Below are 21,409 nucleotides of genomic sequence, written 5' to 3' on the forward strand. Positions count from 1 at the left end.
GGATCAACCTCCCACACAGATATCTACCGATGTCTCCCTCATGGGATGGGGAGCTCATATGGGAGACATATCCAAGGTCTATGGACAACCAAGGAATCTACCTTATACATCAACTTATTGGAGCTCAGGGCAGTTGCAAACGCATGCAAACATTTCCTGCCTCACATCCAAGGTGCCACAGTAAGAATACTTACTGACCATATCACCACAATGTATTTTATAAACTGTTAAGGTGCTGCCCGTTCTCACTCCCTGTGCACCGAGGAGCTTCAGCTGTGGAACTGGTGCATCTGCAACACGGTTACCCTAACAGCTTCCTACTTACTGGGAGCCAACAGCATGTTAGCAGACTCACTCAGCAGGCATTTGCACCAGACCATGTATGGGAGATCCATCCACTCGTCCTCCAACCGATTTTCGATCATTGAGAACACCCACAGATAGATCTTTTCTTTTTGCCTCATATGAGAGCACGAAATGTCAGCAATATTGTTCCAGGGCTGACATAGGTCAAGAATCTCTAGGGGATGCCTTTCTCCTCCACTGAGGGGGCCCTCTTTTATACGCTTTTCCCCTTATACCACTCCTCTCCAAGGTTCTCGAGAAGATCAGTTAGAGACAGCACAGTAGTGATTCTCATAGCCCCATTCTGGGCACAACAAATATGGTTTCCTTACCTTTATCTTATGTCTCCTCACTCACCTTAATAAACCATCTTGTTAGTCTTTAAAGTGCTACATAGTCCTGTATTTTGTTTCACTCTCCTTATCACCTTCCCATGTATCCCAATCTCCTAACTCAGCACAACGGGACTCTAATTCACCCTCATCCCCACACTCTGAAGTTGACAGCCTGGTTTATAATTGGTTCGAAGAACACGAACTCCAATGTTCGGAGGCAGTGAGAAATGTTCTATTACATAGTAGAAAGCAGTCCACTCGATCCAAGTACCTGTAGAAGTGGTGCAGATTCTTATCCTGGTGCACCGCTAGGAAATTGGATCCACGTACTGCATCTTTGCACGCTATCTTGGACTACATCCTACAATTGAAAAAAACAGGGTTAGCTCTAGCATTTTTAAAAGTACATCTAGCAGCTATCACCTCATTTCACACCTCACTGGACGATTATTTGGTATTTGCACATCCTACAACACACAGGTTCTTCAAGTGTCTCTCCAACTTATATCCTCCACGAATATTACCACCGCCTGCGTGGAACTTGGATCTAGTTTTGGACACTCTAATCCATGCCCCCTTTGAGCCCATAGCAACTGCCCCACTTACAATGATGAGGCTTAAAGTTACATTTCTGCTAGCCATTACTTCTGCTCGCGGAGTTGGAGAGATAGCAGCCCTGATGATGGTCCCACCAGACATCATCTTCAGCAACGATAAAGTCACGCTGTGTCCACACCTATCCTTCCTTCCGAAGGCTTGCTCAGACTTCCATATAAATGAGCAAGTCATACTCCCGTCTTTCTACCCCAAGTCACATGGAAGTGCTCACAAGACCATCCTTCATTCACTAGATGTGAAGAGATCGCTTGCATTCTATATTGAAAGAACTCGGAACTTTCACAAGACAGACTGCCTGCTAATTTCACTAGCAGAACGTAGCAAAGGTCAACCTAGCTTATCTCAACAAATTTCAAATTGTTACCTGTATTAAAAAGTGCTTTGCCATACACATCAAACGGTTACCGGACACACTAACAGCCCATTCTACCAGGGCTGTAGCAACCTCTATAGCCTTCATTTGTGGGGTTCCTCTAAAAGACATTTGTAGAGCAGCAGCATAGTCCACTAACAATACTTTCATGAAGCATTATGCAATCTCTCATAAACTATCCACTGACACTGCTGTAGCAGCTGCAGTGCTTTCGACTGTGGATAAGAAGTGACTCCATTCCCCGCCTTCCTATATCAGAGTACTGCTACACAGTCACCTACAGTGGAGCACCCACGGGGACACTATTCAAAGAAGAAGTTACTCACCTTGGTGCATTAACAATGGTTCTTCGAGATGCATGACCCCGTGGTGCTGCACTACCTGCCCTTCTCCCCGCTTCAGAGTCTCTTAATATACCTTTCAGACACCAGGGAGGACTTGAGGAACTAGCGGGAGCCGGACTGCTTAAGAGATCAAAAGGCACGAACGGTGCAAGGCGCGTCCCACGCATGCGTGGTCTGGCTGACCACTGCTCATGAAAACCTCCAATCTGTGGCTCCGGGACAACCTGACACCTACAGGGGGAGCCCACGGGGACACACATCTCAAAGAACCGTCGTTACAGCACCAAAGTGAGTAACATCCTCTTTCCATAGCAGAGAGGATGAAGGGTCTGCCTGTATCGGCACAATGCTTGTCCTCGTGGATCACCCATATCAGGACCTGTTATGAGATGGCAGGGCGAGAGGCTCATTCCACAAGGGCACAGGCCTCGTCAACAGCATTTGTAGCACAGGTGCCCATTGTCGAGATTTGCAGGGCAGCCACATGGTCCTCCATTCACATATTTACAACCCATTATGCTATTGCCCAGCAGGCTAGGGACGATGCAGCCATTCATAGGGCTGTGTTGCAGTCTATTGAAGATTAGGCTTCCAACCCCACTCCCTGTGGTACTGCTAGGGAGTCACCTAACTGGAATGGACATGAGCAAGCACTCGAAGAAGAAGAAGAGGTTACTTACCTCATAACTGTTGTACTTCGGAAGTATCCAGCAAGAAGGAACTGAGGGAGGCAGGGCCAGCAGGGGTATATATGTGCCGATATGCTGGCGCCACTCCACAGGGCTCCCCGGCTGGCCCAACGGATATTGCTAAGGGGAAAAGCTCTGGAATCTGTGCACGCGGCGCGCGCGCACACACCCCTAACCGGAATGGACATGAGGAACACATCTCAAAGAACAACAGTTATGAGATAAGTAACCTTTTCTTCTCCTCTCACCAGAAGTGGGCACTCCACCCTGAGGTGACTGCCTCCTCTTCCAAGACTGGGGACATACCTTTCAGTGGTCCCCAACATGGTGCCCGTGGGCGCCATGGCGCCCACCGGGCCATTTCTGTGCACCCGCCGAGTAAACGGGGCCGGCCCTGCCCCTGGGCGCATGGCGTATGGGCAGGTTTAGGTGACCCTGCTCCTGGGTGCGTGGTGCAAGGGCTATGCTGGCCCCGGGCGTGCGGCATATGGGCGGTGCCAGCCCTGGCATATGGGCAGCCCCACCCCTGAGTGTGCGGCACAGGAGCTGAACCAGCGCCGGCCCCAGGAGTGTGGCGCATGGGTAGCGCCAGCACCGGGCGTGCGCCATATGGGTGGCCCTGCCCCCAGGCACATGCGTGGCCCCGCCCCCGGGTGCCTGGCACGTGAGCAGCCCTGCTCCCGGGAGCCCGGCAGCCCCAAAAGGTTGGGGACCAGTGCCTTAGTGCAATGAAAGACAACGCAGAGTGCAGTCGGTTCTATTCCAGACTTGGCCTCGAGCAGAGCTCTCTGCCAGATGTGTTCCTGTTCAGGTGGTGGGAAGGCCTCCTGTACACCTCCCACTGTTTCCCTTCATAGGCAGGGTCCTACAAAAGTTCAAGAGGGTCAAAGCAACAGTCATTCTCATTGCACTGGCCTGGCCTCACCAACATTGGTTCGGGGCACTGATGAACCTGATCCTACATGCTCAGGAGGCTACTGTTGAGGCCGGACCTCCTTTCCCAGGACTAAGGTTGCCTGCTCCATCCAAGCCTCAGCTCGTTCCACCTGACAGTGTAGTTCATCTGTGGCTGAACCCGCAGGAGCTGACATGTTTGGGAGATGTACAACTGGTCCTCCTTGAGAGTAGTACACCCTCAACATGATCCACCTATGCGGCTAAATGGACCCGTTTCTCCACGTGGATATAGCAGTGGCAGGTGGGTCCGGCCAAGGCCTCCTGAGGACTAACATTTTGTACTGCTCTCTAAGGTGCTGCAAGACTATTGGTTGTTTTGAAAGTTTTTCCAGTCATGTACTAACACGGCTATCCCTCTGAATCTTTTTCTCTGGAAGTTAGCTGAATCTCCTCAGCTAGTTATGTTCTTTGCCCTGGGCTTTTTGAGCTTCATTGCCTCAGAGAAATGTAATAGTCATGGTGGTTCATAGATCAAAATTCTGTCTGTAATGTATTTGACGTTTGGTTAGTTCAGTGGTCCTCGACCTTTTGGGGCTGTTGGGTGCCCGGGGGCTGGGCCGTGCATGATCCTGGGGGCGGGGCTACTCATACGCTGCATGCCTGGTGCCGGCGTCACCCATATGCCGCACTCCCAGGGCCGGAGCCGCGCGCCCGGGGCAGGGCTGACCACGCGCTGCATGCCTGGGGCCAGCGCTGCTCCTGTGCCGCGTGCCCAGAAGCTGGTAGCGCCCATGCACCGTGTGCCTGGGGCCAGCACCGCTCTTGTGCCGCGTGCCCGGGGCGGGGCCACCCTTATGCTGCATGCTTTGGATCGGCACAGCCCTTGTGCCGTGCATACGCTGTGGGGCCGCCCATACGCTGCACGCCACATGCCCGGAGGCGGGGGCGGGGCCGGGGCCGATCACTCGGCAGGCGCACAGAAATGGCCCAGCGGGCGCCATGGCACCCGCAGATACCGTGTTGGGGACCACTGGGTTAGTTAATACTGCCTAGGACAGAAGCCCTGCACTAACATTGGCGGGGTTCGCTGAATCGCAGCGAGCCCCACTTGCCAGCTGCACTGTCCGGTGATCTGCGCATGCGCAGATCGCACAAACCCGGCTCTTCCGGGTTGCAGTCTACTCTCCATGGGCGAGTAGATTGCATTATTTGTCAAGCCCTGAGCAGTGGAACTTGAGAGCCAGTGAATGAACTAGAGCAGCGGTGCGCAACCCGTGGGTGGTCACAGCTGTCTTCTGGAGGGGTCTCAGCGCTGTGATTCGGGCCAGCCAGTATTTTCTTTTCCCAGCTTGGCGCCCGACGTACATGCAGCGGGGGTGGGAGGAGTAGCAGGCAAGTGGAGCAGCCTTTAAAGGGGGGACTTTTTTTTTCCTCAACCAAAATTTTCCCAGGAGTCACAAGTGCAAAAAGGTTGTGCATAGGCAAACTTCATATCTTAAAAATTAGGTCATTTCCAGGCATGGGAAAGAATGTTCTTTTTTATTTACATATGTGTTCTAAAAAACTACAAATGGATTCTAACCTAGAATTGGTACAAAAATGAGCTTCCAAATCACTGTAGGTAACAGTAACAGTTCAGTTGTCTGCCAGATAGCCTTTTAACTCTGTATAAAGCTCCTTTTTTGTCAACCCTGATTGAATTATGCCTGCTATTTCTAGATAGAGGAAAGGTTAGATTTTTCAGTACTCAGTAATATTTGCTCACCTGTGGAAAATGTTAGTATGTTTGTTAAGATCTTTGAAACTTCTAATCTAGTTAATTTTCAACTGAAACATCAAGTTCTAATAGTTAAAATAGAAGTGATCATTTTATAGCTACTTTGATCAGTGCACAAGCTGATATTAATTATTTGCACAACAAGCAAACGGTAGTCTAGGATACTCTGACACTTTTTTGTGGCTTTTTTTATCTGTCCAAGAAGGTTTTAAACTAGTAGAAAATGGAGATAAAATTCATACCACTCAAATTGATATCTTAGTTCTCAAAATTCATAGGGGAAAAAGAGAACAGTATATTAAATCACTGTCCATATTTGAAGTTCTGTTGTATGTTTAAGGATGGATTTTTGTTTTCGGTTGGGGCATGAGTGTTGCTCAATACTGAATGAGATTTAAGAGAATAAAGTAGAGGATGATCACCTTTTACTCTCTGGAGGAAAGAAGTATAAAATCAATCAACCATTAAAGGGATGGCCTTTCAGAAATGAGTAGAAAGTGGGGAGAGAGGCACAGTCAATCAATCAAAGGGAGCCTTTCTCTGCAAAGTAGATACATAGATAAGCAAATAAATTATGCAGGTATATTTCCCCAAGATATCATGGTGCTGACACAGATGGCAAGAATGACACTGAGCTATTTATGCCTCTTCTGGTAGTATTGCTGTCACCTTTCTCCCATTTCCTTGTGTTAGTTCTTCTCCCCTCCTCCTGTGCTCTTCATGCACTGCCAGAACGTTTTGCCTTACTTTTCTTGTGACATTAATAGGTTTATTTTCTAATTTGTGGTGCGACTTCATGCTTTGTTTTTGGGGGGGAGGGGACTGATTGTGAAACTGAAAATAGCAATTCACTTTGTGTCTACTGTATTACATGATATAAAGGTAGATAGTGGTGAGAATCGATTACAATACAGCATGGTGAATTGATTATAATACAGAGTTAAATAAAAGCACATTCTTATTATGTCAAATGCCTATCAAAAAGACCAGTGATCCATATTATTTGGATAATTGGTATTTGTCTCATAATAAAAAGCTGGAAAGTATATAACAGATGGAATATTTTGCATCACACGTGTGATTTATTATAGACCCTGAGGAGAGGAGTACTCTATTAGAAAAGTCAAATTAAAAATACTTACCATTTGCTTTTACACTGTCATATGCAACCTAAATGAGATTTATGTAGTTAACAAAAACTCATGATATTGATTTCATGATGTTGTATTAAAATTCTTTAGTAATGAAAATGCTTTGAATTTCCAGAGAATTACTGTGCTCGAGCTGGAAGAATTTGAGGGCTTGACAGAGTCTTCCCCTTTCCTTTACTTGGGAAACAAGATGAAGATTAAAACCCGAAATTCTCCATTTTCATCAAAGTGCCATTAAAAACACAAGTAAATATCATTATCACAAATGATATTTTACAAAGCATGTTCCTGAAAAGACTTGGGTTCTGTGTTGCTTTTAATTGACAAATACAGTCTTCTCAGAAAGATGTCTGGCAGTGTGACCTTTACTTTACGAACTGCCATATAATATGGCCACTAGAACAACTTTAATATATTCTTTAGGAGCTCCAGTGAGAAATCTTATTACATATTATGACAAAGCTCCTATGAAAACTCAGTGGGTCCTGTGCTTCCTGGTGGATTTTGCTTGCCTCAGGGACTCTCAGCAGGCCACGGTTTTAGGCACCACACCTAGGGCTTGTTTTGCTGTTTGTTGAGCTCTTTTCATCGTTGGCCAGCATGTGGTAAAACGGAGAATAAACTCCACAGTTCTTTTTCCTGAGTGGAAATGGTGATTTGGGTGTTGGGGGGGAAACTCGGGCCCACCCTCTACTCTGGGTTTCAGCCCAGGGCCCTGTAATAGTAGCTGCTGGTGTGAATCCCTGACACCTGCCATAAGATAGCTCCAAGACCCTGGGCTACTTTCTCACTCCTTCCCTAGCACCTTCTCTCTGGTTCGCCATCCTAGTGTTCACTTGTTGTCTCCTTTCCTCCTACTCCCAGCGGCTCCCTCCTCCATCCTCTCAGCTACATTCATGCCCCAACTGTAGGCAAAGTTTCTTTTATAGCCAGTCTGAACTAGTTTTCTTAACTACCCCCAGGTATCCTAATTAGCTAGTCTGGCTAGGCCTTGGCTGACTCTGCATTTTGGGAGAGAGTAAAGGGACTGGGTGTCAGGAGGCTGTGGCCTACTAGAGGGCCCACTGCTTCCGTGACACCCTGCTCACATTTGGACATGGTCATGGTTTGCTGCAGGGTCCAATGGGAACTGCCAGCACTCCTGCCAACCAGGATCTTCCCCAGCCCTCTCAATGCTGCTGCTCATCCTTGCCACTCTGAACACCTGGGACTGTAGGCTGGGTCTCGGCAGGTGTCAGGTGCTCTCCTTCTTTCGGGAGAGGGTACTCTGTTATTTTCCTGGAGGAGACCCGCACCTCTTTGGCATCTGAGGATAGCTGGCTGCTGCAGTGGGAAGACCAAGTCTATTTCAGCCATCTGTTGGCCTGTCAAGCTGGGGTGGTGATGCTGTTCTCCCCAAAACTGCAGTCTGAGGTACTGGGGACTGCCCAGGTTATGCAGGGCTGCCTGCTGCACCTCTGGGTTTGGATGGAGGGGCTGATGTTAAACCTTGTTAACATCTATGCCCCGATGTCTGGCCTGGAGAGGCTCTGCTTCTTCCAGCGGGCATCTGCCTTCCTCGGCTCTCTGGATCCTTGCGAGTGCCTGATCCTGGGTGGGGATTTCAACTGAACCCTCAAGGAACAGGACCGCCTGGGGACCAAGCAATGCTAGGCTGTCCACAGAGAGATAAGAGACCGATGCTCCCTGGTAGACATCTGGCATGACCACTATCCAGACGAGGACACTGCATTCACCTTTTTCCAGGTGGAGGGTCAACGGTCATTTCACTCCTGGTTGGATCGCATTTATCTTTCTTGTCATCGTATTTCTTTGGCCTGCTTCTCCAGCATTTGGCCAGCCCCATTCTCGGACTACCACTTGGTAGCGGTGATGGCCTCTCTCTCCTCAGAGAAAGCACAAGAGGGCTCAAGCTTCTACACCTCTCTTTTCTCCCCGTATCCGACTGACTCCTGCAGAGTTCTCTGGAACAAACTCCAAGCAGTCACTGTGTGCAGCTGGGACTGGCTAGAGCTGCCTCTCTCTCTGGCCAAGTTTTTGGAAGCCCTCCGTCTCATGTCCACCAGTAAATCCCTGAGCACGTATGGTCTGACTGTGGAGTTCTGCCGCATGTTTTAGGACATCCTCAGCCATCCTTGCCAGCGTCTGGGCTGAGTCCTTGGAGAGTGGGGTCCTCCCTTAATTGTTTAGGTGAGCCATGCTCGCCTTGTTGCCTAAGAAGGGGGACCTCTGTGATCTGAGGAATTGGTCTCCTGTCTTTGCTCCTCAGCACGGACTACAAAGTCATCACTAAGGCCGTTTCACTGAAACTGTGGTCCGTGCTGCGGACGTGGTCCATCCAGACCTACACTGTCCCGGGCTGCACCATCTTCGATAACCTTTTTCTAGTCTGGGATCTCCTAGAGTTCTGGTGTAGAGATGGTCTGTCATTCACCCTCATGTCCTTGGATCAGGAGAAGGCATTTGACTGGATGGACCACGGGTACCTCCTGGGCACTGTGCAGGTTTTCGCTGTAACCTATGTGAGGTTTCTCCAGGTGCTGTACACTTCCACGGAGTGCTTGGTGAAGCTCAACTGGACCCTTACTGCACCAGTCAGCTTCGGGCAGGGAGTGCATCAAAGCTGTCTGCTGTCAGGTCAGGTGTTTGCTTTGGCCATTGAGCCCTTCCGCTGTCTCCTCTGCCAGAGGTTCACGGGGTTGGTGTTCTGTGAACTGGAGGTGTTACCGGTCCTGTCAGCATATGCTGATGACATGCTCCTCATGGTCCAGGATGTGGGCGACCTAACATGGGCGGAGGCCTACCAACCTGTTTATTTGGTGGCCTCCTCCACCTGGGTCAGTTGGGTTGAGCTCTGGCCTGCTGGTTGGGGACAGGTGGCAGGCGAGCTCCCTCCTATCTGCACTTCAGGCTGTTACGTGGAGCGTGGGTCCACTGCTCTAACTTGGCATTTTCCTTTCTGCCATGGATCCCTCCCTGCTGGAGAACTGGCAAGGGTTAGAGTCCAGGGTGGCTGAGTGGTTGTAGAGATGGACCCAACTGCTGTGGTGCCCCTCCCTGAGTGGGAGGGTGCTCATGCTTAACCAGTTGGTCCTGTCCATGCTCTGGCACCTTCTCAGCACCCTGGTCACGACCCTGGGTTTCTTGGCCCACATCCAGCAGATGATGCTGCCATTCTTCTGGTCAGGACTGCATTGAGTCTCTGCAGTGGTTCTTCATCTTCCCCTGGAGGAGGGAGGATAGGGCTTGACATGTCTGTGCACACGGGTCTATGTCCTCTGTCTCCAAGCCCTGCAAGGCTCCTATATGATGCAGGTAGTCTGGTGGGTAGCACTCGGGTGCACGTTTTTCTTCACTGCTTCAGAGATCTGATGACCGGCAACTCCTTTGAGAGGTCTTCCATGAGACCTCTCTGAGGTGCCGGCCTTCTACCAGGACTTCCTCCAGGCCTGGAAGCTGCTTTCAGTGACCAGGTCCTTGGGAGCCACCGTGGAGGCAGACCTCCTCACGGAGCCCCTGCTACACAATCCCCATCTTTGTGTGTAGGCAGTGGAGTCCCCCTCGATGCACCACATGTTAGTCTTGCAGAAGTCACCAGGATCGCAGACAGCCTGGACTATGACCAGGGAGACTGGGTGGATCCTCTAGCACTTGCCCAGTGCATCGTGCTCTCCACCCTGCATACTCCCCTGTGCGTACTTCAGAAGGCGAAGGACCTTTTGCCACCCACTGCTTGGGTTTATCTCAATAAAATCCTGCGAGAGGGTGCACCCCGCCCGCCCCTCACCCCATGCCCTCTTGATCTCTCCATTGGCCCTGCGTGCCTTCCCAACCACCCTCCCCATGTCATTCAAGTAGGCTGCATGCGTTGCTTTTGGACCCCTTTTGAACTGCTCCAAAGAGTCATCTGTACACACTCATGCTTCACACTCTTCACTTGCCCACCTTCGTGTTCTGCCCAGATACCAAGTGGCAGGACCTCTTATCACCAGTAGTGGGTGGGGAGCCCCAGTGGGCCAATCTCTACTCCACTGCACTGTGAGCACAGCCATGTACTTGGCGCAGTTCACCCCTGTTCGTGAGACTTATCCCTTCTGTGGTGTGAGGGAGACTGTGGCCCACATTTATCTCGAGTGCACCAGGTTATAACCCCTCTTTAGCTCCTCCAGAACCTCTTATTGAAGTTCTGGCTGCACATCTCCCCTCACCTATTAATTTATGCACACCCCATCCGTGGCCCCACAAAGTCGTGGGACCTCCTCCTCATCAACCCTCTCGTGGCTATCGCCAAGATGGTAGTCTACAAGACCAAGGAGCAGAGTCTGCGACTGTGGGGTCTATTTCTGCTCCTGTATCCATTCACACATCTAGGCAGAGTTCCACTGGGCGGTGTCCGCTTGCTCTGTCGAGATCTTCGAGGGGCAGTTGGCACTGTCCGGGGTTCTCTACTCGGTGTTCCCATCCAGTTCCCTCATTTTAACCCTATGACCTCCACACCTGTCCCTGTTTTCTTTTTGTTTGTCCCCAATCATCATTTGGTGTTCTGGGCTCTGTGGTAGTCTGGAGGGAGGTCCTTTAGATGTGGGTGGGCATTAGCCCACTCAACTCCTGGAATCCAATAGGACTTCTTTTTTATAGCCTTCTGTTCTGACCTGGTCATAATACTTTTTGTGCAGTGTTTCTTGCACAGTGTTTCTTCTACAGCAATTTTTGGTGTATTCCCTTTCATTTTTCCTGTCCAATAGACTGTTTTTGTAAACAGTAATACACTGTTTCTTATATTATATTAGGACAAGGTTGCCCAGAGAAATGTGTCTTTCATCATACTTGGTATAGGAGAGATCTACATTTCATGCAGATTCTGTATGTTTTCTAACTGAAATGCTCACCCTTCTGGGGTGAAATCCTGGCCCCATTAAATTTAGTGCCTTGAAGTAAATGTGCCCAGAACTTCATTTTTGTAGTGTTTCTAATGTAAAATGGCTTACTTGGAATTTAGGGCATCATGAACGGGGAGACAGTGATAGCTCTCTAATATCCTGAGACCAACATGGCTACAACCAATATTGCTTGCAATTGTCAGTTTGAGACCTTATGCCCAATACATTCAATATGAGCAGCTAATACTTCTAATGGCATCAGTGTGAATTAACTCCTAATCACTTGTCACTTGCTGTTTTCTGCTCCTGATACTAGCTGTGAATATTTGATAACTGTGAGCTCTGGTCAACAAAATCACTTCAGTTATTCTTGAATTGCACATGAATAGGCTTGATATCCTTTTCAAATTAGATACCAAAAGAGCTGCCATTTTAGTTGAATTTGTATGTAAGTCGGAACTGGTACATATTGTAGGGGAAACTCTAGCCAAACATTTCTCCAGAGCTCAGTTTTATTCTCCCACACCTCACTTCCCTCAGTCCTTTATTCTCAAGCTGAGGTGTCTGCTGAGAAAAGCTGCTCTGTGTCTCGCTGGTCTGCTGGGGGGGGGCGCTAGCTTCACGTCTCCCTGGTCTGCTGGGGGGAAGCAGCTAGTGCGGGGTTGCCTCACCCCGTTTGTAAGTAGGGATCCGATGTAAGTCGGATCCATGTAACCCAGGGACTGCCTGTATAGGAAAAATGGAAACAGAACTCCTAATAACAAATAATAACTCCCTTGTGGATAAGGGAGAAGCGGTGGATGTCATATACCTAGACTTTAGTAAGGCATTTGATACGGTCTCGCATGATATTCTTATTGATAAACTAGGCAAATATAACTTAGATAGGGCCACGATAAGGTGGGTGCATAATTGGCTGGGTAACCGTAGTCAGAGAGCTGTTGTTAACAGTTCTAAATCCTGCTGGAAAGGGATAACAAGTGGAGTTCCTCAAGGGTCTGTTTTGGGACCCGTACTGTTCAATATCTTCATCAATGATGTAGATATTGGGATAGAGAGTACGCTTATTAAGTTTGCAGATGATACCAAACTGGGTGGGGTTGCGACTTCTTTGGAGGATAGGGACATAATTCAAAATGACCTTAGCAAGTTAGAGAAATGGTCAGAGGTAAACAGGATGAGGTTTAATAAAGAGAAATGCAACGTGCTCCACTTAGGAAGGAACAATCAGTTCCATACATACAAGATGGGAAGCGACTGTCTAGGAAGGAGCATGGCGGAAAGGGATCTAGGGGTCATAGTGGACCACAAGTTGAATATGAGTCAACAGTGTGATGCTGTTGCAAAAAAAGCAAATATGATTCTAGGTTGTATCAACAGGTGTGTTGTAAGCAAAACTCGTGAAGTCATTCTGCCGCTCTGCTCTGCACTAGTTAGGCCTCAGCTGGAGTACTGTGTCCAGTTCTGGGCGCCACATTTCAAGAAAGATGTGGAGAAATTGGAAAGGGTACAGAGAAGAGCGACAAGAATGATTAAAGGTTTAGAGAACATGACCTATGAAGCCAGGCTTCATGAACTGGGCTTGTTTAGTTTGGAAAAAAGAAGATTAAGGGGGGACATGATAGCGGTTTTCAAATATCTAAAAGGGTGTCACAAGGAGGAAGGAGAAAATTTGTTCCTCTTGGTTTCTGAGGACAGGACAAGGAGTAATGGGCTTAAAATGCAGCAGGGGAGGTTTAGATTGGACATTAGGAAAAATTCCTAACTGTCAGGGTGGTCAAATATTGGAATAAATTGCCAAGGGAGGTGGTGGAATCTCCCTCTCTGGAGATATTTAAGAACAGGTTAGATAGACATCTGTCAGGGATGGTGTAGGTGGAGCTTGGTCCTGCCTTGAGGGCGGGGGCCTGGACTCGATGCCTCTTGAGGTCCCTTCCAGTCCTATTATTCTATGATTCTATGAAAAATGGACACCCAAGTTTAGAATAATAGAATACAGTCAATGTCTCCTGGTAAATGGGTGCTGTGACAAAAAGATGTTAAAAGGGAAAAGCATGGCCCTAGGGCTGTCATTTGTATATTCAGTACTAAAAGATTTTCCCGGCGTTGCTTGTGTTCTTAACTCAATTACATTTTGTTTTCAGGAAAATAAAATGGTGGGGCTGGAGATGAGGGGTTCAGAATGCAGGCTGCCCCAGGATGAGAGGACTACCCCAGCTCTCTTACTGCACAGCAGTTTAGGGCCAGGTGAGAAGCTCCTGTCCATGGCTGCTGCAGCTCCAATGCTGACGCAGCCAGCGGAGGGAGAGCTGCATGTCCCTAACAGGGAAAGGTCCAAGTTCATCTGCCTCTTGTGCTCCCCTGTGCATGAGGAGTGCAGCAAATTGTGCACTTTCCCATGGGGGAACAGCTAGCAGTATTCCCATACAAATTGGAGGGGGCAGATCTTCAGCCCCCCCGCTCTCCCTAAAGAGGAGGGGAGGCTTGGGGCTGAGGCACTCCCTTACAGGGTGTGGAGGTGCCTACAGCCAGCCCCTTTCACCAGCCTGGTGATTGAGTCTCTTTTCTGTATGGTTTTATAAGAAGCAGTCCCATTTTAACCACATCTCGTTTTCCTGGCACAACCAAATCCTTACTGTGCTTTAAGTTATGAGGAAGCTGCCTACCAAATTTGCTGGTCCTACCACTCCTTTAGGGGGAGTTTTTGAGCAAACGGAAAAACTCACAAATATATAGTAGACTTCCAGGTGATGTAGGTTGAAACAGTATGATAGTCAGGGCTCGACAAACAATGTAATCTACTCGCCCATGGCGAGTAGATTACACCCCGGAAGAGCCAGCGCAGAGTGATCTGTGCATGCGCAGGGCGCAGAACCGCACGATTGGCGAACGGGGCTCGCCGCCACTCAGCGAGCCCTGATGATAGTATTGTATACTGTTAACTTGTGTTCAGGTTAGCTTCAAGGACATTTTCTATGTGCTGTAGCTTACTCTTAAATGTACAAAGTAACCTTTTTATGTTCTACCAGTATTGCCTTTTATTTCTGAAAGAATGAAGTATAACTGTATATGCTGCTGTGCTGGCAACTTGAGACCTTTATTCTGTGGGTGATGAATCACTAAACTCTTGCTTATTCAGAATGTTTTTAGTGATAATTGACATCAAATTAGGGACACACAAACTTTGTAGTGAGTTAAGTGACTGCTGTATGTGGATTTTTTGTAGGTAGTCATAAACGGTGGAGCAACATCAAGTGGGGATCAGGACACAGAGGATACGGAGCTGATGGCAATCTACACCACAGAAAATGGCATAGCAGAAAAGGTATAAATTTTTTTAAATATTTTGTAAAACTCATATTAATAAAACTCTTACTCTTGCTTTGTCCTTAGGGCCAGGGCATTCTTTCTAATTAATTTTAATTCACTGTCTGCCTTCTGTATTTCCACTATATACAGTGACTTCCAGCCTCAATTCCTGATTCACTGGGGTATTTGTTTATTTTTATTACTTCAGGGTTAAATCCTGGGGTATAGAGCTCAAAATGCATAGGTCTCGGGTGGTTAAAGCACACAAACAGTTTCTTTAATTCTTAATATGCTGCTTTTAGCCTTTACAAACTTGGATGTGTCATGAGATTGTAAGGTAGACTTCTCTCAGTGTACATAGCAGCAGCAGAACTATGTTGTGGTTGCTACTGTAGCCTTAGGACTATATCTATTACCCATCTCCTCCTCTCTAATGAACTGCTAGGGTTAGTCCCTTCTCAAAGTGGTTCTCTGCATTATCATAGACATCTCATTGTAGAGCTCTCCCTAAAGCCTACCAAGATCTCTCTAAACGAAACCCTACCAATTCTGATGCATTTAGATCCCCCTCAGGAGTACTGTCTAAATCTGACCAGATGGGTAGTTTTAATCTTAAAATGTCCTCAATAATAACATAAAAGATGTTTCTAAATATTGTTCAATCTCTCCGACATTGAAATTTTCAACAAGTCCTTTCTCACTTCCTTTTAGAAGGTAAGATTAATGAGAATTTCAGGAAAAAAGCCTGCCAGCAGGTGTTCTGGCATTAAGACCGTAGTGATTTGTGACTTTTGTCTTGTTTCTCATATACTCAAGTTACTAATCCTTTTGAATACCAGGGCCTTTTTTTATTATTATTTACTGAAAACACTGTGAACAAAGTTCAAATCATTAATATACCCATTGGGTATTGCTAGTGGCATATTAACTATTTAGAGAGACCCCCATTAAGGCAGCTAGGCCTAAAATTAAGCTAGTCAGTTTGGCTTTGATTTTGTAGCATTTATCAACATTGCAAGATAACATATATGTAAAGAGCTAATAGGGTAGAACGATGATGCAGACAGGCAGAATATGCAGGCATATAAACGAATATTAGCTCTTCTGGTTCATAGTCAATAAGAGTCTTGTGTATCAATCTTCATGGGCAGAAACAAGTGTTTCAGTTGAGTTAAGCCTTATCTAAACAAAGAAGGTTGCCGCAGTTTAACATTGATATTAAACCAATTTAAGTTAAAACAGTGGAAACCTGTGTGGACACACTTAATTTTGCTTAGCTTTAATACATTCCTAATCAACTTGGTTTATGCCCAGATCACAGTGGCCATATAGCCTTTTGTTCCACTTGAACAAAGGGTGGGTCTACTTACACTGACATTAAGAAATGTAACTATAATAACTGATTTACACATTTGCTTTTGTCAAACTAGCAACTGTCTCCCATGGAGAAACACTGAAGTGCTGGTGATTGCTGTAGTTTTTCATTGTAGACATAATTTAAAAAGCACTTAATATACCATATTTAATTTAAGCAGGTGCAACTTTCTCAATGTGAAAAAACCATTGGTTAACTCAGCTGAGAACCCCGTGTGCCCACATAAGCATAGTTTAATACCTTTAAGATTGTCAGCACAGACCTAACACAGCCAGCTCAAATACCGTTAAAGGTGATAAACAGTACCTATGTGGAATTTAAATTAAATTAATCTGATTAGAGTGAAAGGCACATCTTTTTTGCTCTGAAATATCTGCTGACTCACAAAAAATGGCTCTCAGATCAGGAAGGGCTGATGCCTTAAAAGTAGTTTAGTGTCACTTACCTGCATCTGTTCTGGGTTGTCAGTGTGTGTTGAGAATTGGGGTTTTCATTTGTTGTGTGAGGCTGCTTTTAGATTTTTTTGAAGGGTTGTGACGGGGCAAGCGCCACATTCGCGCTCCCCCGCACTGAGGCGGGAACCGGGGGGGGGGCGAGGCGGGGGCCGTCCTCGCCGCGCCCAGGGCCGGAGTTCGGGACAGAGAGTGGCCGGCTGGGGGAGTGGGCGACCGGGGGAGGTCCGGCGGAGAAAGACCCGGGAGGCCGAGCAGGGGGAAAAGAGACCGGCGACCGCAGGGACGCTCCGGCGCGGCCGGATGACGTCATGGGGAGCGTCGTGGAGGACGTTCCAGAGGGCGGGGCCGTGGACGTCAGGGGCAGACCCACCTTACGGCTCCGGCGGGGGATTCAAAAGGGCGAAAGCCCCAGCCCGGAAAAGAGGAAGAGCGGGGAGGCGGACAGTCCCACAGGAGGGCAAGAGGTCCCAGGGGAATCCAGAGGCGGAAATTCGCGGCAGGGACAGAGACCGAGGGTAAGCCTAGTCCCCAGTTGGGGAAACTCCCGAGACTGAGCCGGGAAGAAGCGACCCAAGGCGGGGCTGCGTACCCCGCGAGTGGAGGGTTTGGGGGAAACTCGTCCCCCTCCACTATCCAGGGACTACCGTCCCTGTCTTAGGGCCCTGGGTCGGGGCTCGGAGTGTGGGAGGGCCCGAGCCCCCTTCCCGGCCCCCTCAGGCCGTCGGAGCGTGGGCCGACAGCACATACGGTTGGGACCGCGAGCAGGCGGTCGAGCACGAAACTCAGGGAGGACACCCGAACTAGGGGTGGCCGCCCGAGACTTGGGAACACTCGGTGACAAGGGTGAAGATATTTTTTTAATTTTCAGGTGTTCTCATACCATGTCAAATACATTGCATATGCTTGTTTGTATCCTGCATGAAACCTTTCAAAAAGTGGCAGATAAGAAATGATAAATACTCATCAGTCTGTTTTCCAAGTATTTGTTTCTTCCACTGTCAAAAGCAGCACCATACCTTATACAGTGCAATTTTTGGGGGGAGTTAATGGTTACATTGAAGTCATGTGGCTGGGTAGGTTCGGCTAAGTGCCACTTGTATTGCAAAAATAATGTAGAATTGGGCTCAAGTTAGAGGGGTTTTTTAAACAATTTTTAAAAACTTGACAAAGTAACCATGACTAGATACAGCATACTGTTGGTTCAAGAAAGTTGTAGGGTTGTTTTATTGTTTTTTTTCCTCCAACGTCATCTTCAGAGTTGTTCTGCTGGGCAGGTACTTTTTATTTCAGCACCTTTCTGGATGAGGCCCATGAATTGTGAAGTCAGCTCTGAAGAGACAGTTGTGTGACATTTGATGCACTACTTTCGTCAGTCTTTGTGTACATTTTACTTGTCATCTGTATTGCAGATTTTTTGTAATCTGACAGCTTCATCATCTGATTTTCCTTTTGAGAAATATATATTTCTAATATGGGATTCAATAGATCTTTACTTTATTGGCTTGTGAGAGGGGGAAAGCCTTCAATCAGTGCAGAAAGTTGCTGGCATTATTACAGTAATAGCATAATGGATTCTATGGAGGCAAACGAGTAATATCCCTCTTACACAAAAAGGACTACCCAAAATTAGTTATAGGTTGTCATTTCTCATCTCTTGAAACAGATTCATTTTTATGGGACATATTTTTAAAGCACAAAGGAGAATTAGGAACCCAAATCCCTGTGGCTTTCACTGAGAGTTGGATGTCCAACTGCCTTTTGTGCCATTGAAAACCTCTCCTTAAACCTGTCTGCAGTGCTATTGGAAAGAATTAAGAATTTCTTAACCCTGGGGAGTGAAGTGGAGAAGGGCATTAATCTGTTCCATCAGCCTTATTCATGCTGATAGCTAGAACTATAAATGTCAGTAGTCATTATGGGATTACTCTTCATTCATGTTGTATTCCTCTTGTTGAACAAAAGGGTTTCTATATTGAAACAAGCTCTTGACTTACACAAATGTTGTGAAAGTAAAGAAATCTCTGACTATATTTCCCCTAGTACTGCCACATAAGTGACATCTTTATGAGGAATGCTAATCTGGCAAGGACTGGATAATTTCTTTGAGAAAAATCTTGTGTGGGTCTTGCCATTAGACCTCTGACTATCAAACTGGGAGTAGATGACAGGGGATTGATCACTTGGTAGCTGCTATGTTCAGATGATTTCTTCTGAATCAGCTGGTACTGGCCACTCTGAGAAGATAGGCTATTGGTCCCCTTGGCCTATTGGTTTGATCCTATGTGATTGTTTTTGTGTTATGTTCTTATAACCTTCCCTTTTACAGTGTAGGTTCTGTAGCCTGAAACGTGCCAAGTGAAACTGAGGTCATTATTGGTCATGTGATCAAATGACCAGAACTTTTAAAAATGACTGTCTGTTAATATCTGACCTGAATGTAGCGTCAGTGATAATCATATTAGGTTTTTATACAGCTCTTCAGAATCCATTTCTGCTATTCGTCTTTAAATTCTAGACTAAAAATAGGCAATGTTAAAACAGGCAGCACAGTCTTATTAATTCATTGTCAGTGTGTTTGCTTTGAAATCATTGATCTAATACTAAAATCACATACCTTATAGAAAGGTGTTTGTTAAACCATAGGCACATAATTGATATTTTGGGAAGAGCTTTAAAGAAAAGGGGATTCTTTTCTTTATTAACACTTAATTAGTTCTTTGAAAATCTAAACGATTTTTAGCCATAACTTTGATAGACTAATAATGTGCTGGATTCATTTTGGATTACACTTTGATTTAACAAGAACATTAGATAAATATCTGGAACGTAGTCCCAATATATTGAATTGTCTAGATGCAGAAAAACTTTTATCCCAGAGTCCAGCTGGGAACACTAAGCTTACTCAGAGAGGCACAAATCATGATTATTTCTCTGTTTCTAATGCCATCTTCATTATATAATAATTTTAACTGGCAAAACTCCAGTTTTCGTTATAGTAATGCAAAGATTAACTTTGGCAGTTGGTGAGTTGTTCATTTTATCTTAAGCCTTTATCGCACCATGGGGATTGTGTCTCATCAAGGCAAAAGCTTCTATGTGGTAGAGAGCACAATGTGATAAAGAAACTTCAATATGCAAAATGTATTATGGTAAAATCGCTCTAATATATTCACCTTCGGATAAAAGCATGTCTTTGCTGACTAATTTTTTGCCTAAATTATATTTTATTTTATTCTTTACTGATGTCTTGTTAACTCCTTAACTCCCCTGCCCCCATCCAGTTCTCAAACAGTCTAGAGATAAATATAACTCAGATTATTACACTGAAAGAAAGCATCCAATCATTATTTCAACATGCTAAAGTCTACCATGTCCATTGCTTCTCCCTTATCCACAGGGCTTGATATCCTATCAAAGAAAGCTATCAGATTGGTTTGACATGATTTGTTCTTTACAAGTCCATGCTGGCTGTTGCCTATCACCTTATTATCTTCCAGATGTTTGCAGATGTTTTACTTAATTACTTGCTCCATTATCTTCCCTGGGTTGTTCTTCTTTCCCTTTTTATAGGTGAGCACTATGTTTGTCATTTTCCAGTTTTTGTGAATCTCTCCTGACTTCCATGTCTTTTCAAAGATGGTAACTCAGATACCTCCTCTATCAGCTCCTTGAGTATTCTAGGATGCATTTCAGCAGGCCCATGTGACTTGAAGATATCTAACTTTTCTAAGTAATTTTTTACTTGTTCTTTTTTTATTTTAACTTTTAAATCTACCCCATTTCCACTAACATTCACTATGTTAGGCATCCCGTCACAATCAAACTTCATATTGAAAACTGAAACAAAGAAATCATTAAACACCTCTGCCATTTCCAAGTTTCCTGTTGTTGTTTATTCCTCTTTACTGAGCAATGGGCCTACCCTATCATTAGTCTTCCTCTTGCTTCTAATACATTTATAGAATGTCTTCTTGTTACCATTTATGTCTCTAGCTAGATTGAGCTCATTTTGTGCCTTTGCCTTTCTAATCTTGTTCCTGCATACTTGCATTGTTTGCTTATATTCATCCTTTGTAATTTGACCTAGTTTCCATTTTTTATATAACTCCTTTTTTATTTTTAGATAATGCAAGATCTCCTGGTTAAGCGAAAGTGGTCTCTTACCATACTTTCTATCTTTCCCACACAGTGGAATAGTTTGTTTTTGGGCCCTTAATAATGTCCCTTTGAAAAACTGCCAACTCTGTTCAGTTGTTTTTCCTCTTGTTCTTGCGTCTCATGGGACTTTACCTACCAGCACTCTTGAGTTGAGTAAAATCTGCCTTCCTGAAATCTATTGTCTCTGTTTTGCTGTTCTCCCTTCTACCTACCGTTCCTTAGAACAATGAACTCTATGATTTCATGATTACTTTCACCCAAACTGCCTTCCACTTTCAAATTTTCAACGAGTTCCTCGACTGGGAATACACGACTGGGAGCACATTGGGGTTATCTTGCAAGTAGTAACAGAGGCTGATGAAAGTCAGAGTATGAGTGAGTGTTGCTGACATAGTGCTAGGCTATTTTTTCAGACTTTTAATTTCTTTTGTTGTGCATGGGTGGGTTGTAATTTTATATTTGAGCTGGGGGTGGCTTGCTAGGACAGTGGGACAATAAATAATGTTTGTCTCCTACTTTCTGGAAAATTTCCCACCACCACTATGTAGAACTGGTGCAGTTTCCTCAGTTTGGTGAAGAACAGTGGGGATGTTTTAGTGTAGTATGGTGCTAGTGTAGCCGTGGGAGGTTATTAGAAGCTCCTCAGCATAGCTGCAGACCAAGAGAGAAGGTAAAAGGGCAGGAACTAATGAAGGCATACCTG

General features: G+C 46.0%; 1 protein-coding gene across 9 annotated transcripts in view; it reads left to right on the forward strand.

Annotated features, from left to right (window-relative positions):
- Positions 1-21,409, forward strand: part of SLC23A2 (solute carrier family 23 member 2) — a 146,907-nt gene that overhangs the window by 73,893 nt on the left and 51,605 nt on the right. For all 9 annotated transcript variants that reach the window (XM_089773808.1, XM_075910858.2, XM_075910859.2 and 6 more), the window contains one exon: positions 14,636-14,734. In XM_089773808.1, the coding sequence (XP_089629934.1) occupies positions 14,636-14,734 (99 nt within the window). The remainder of the gene's footprint in view (positions 1-14,635; positions 14,735-21,409) is intronic.

This window comes from Pelodiscus sinensis, chromosome 28, assembly GCF_052426305.1.
Source record: "Pelodiscus sinensis isolate ZL-2025 chromosome 28, ASM5242630v1, whole genome shotgun sequence".
NCBI classification, from domain to species: domain Eukaryota; kingdom Metazoa; phylum Chordata; order Testudines; family Trionychidae; genus Pelodiscus; species Pelodiscus sinensis.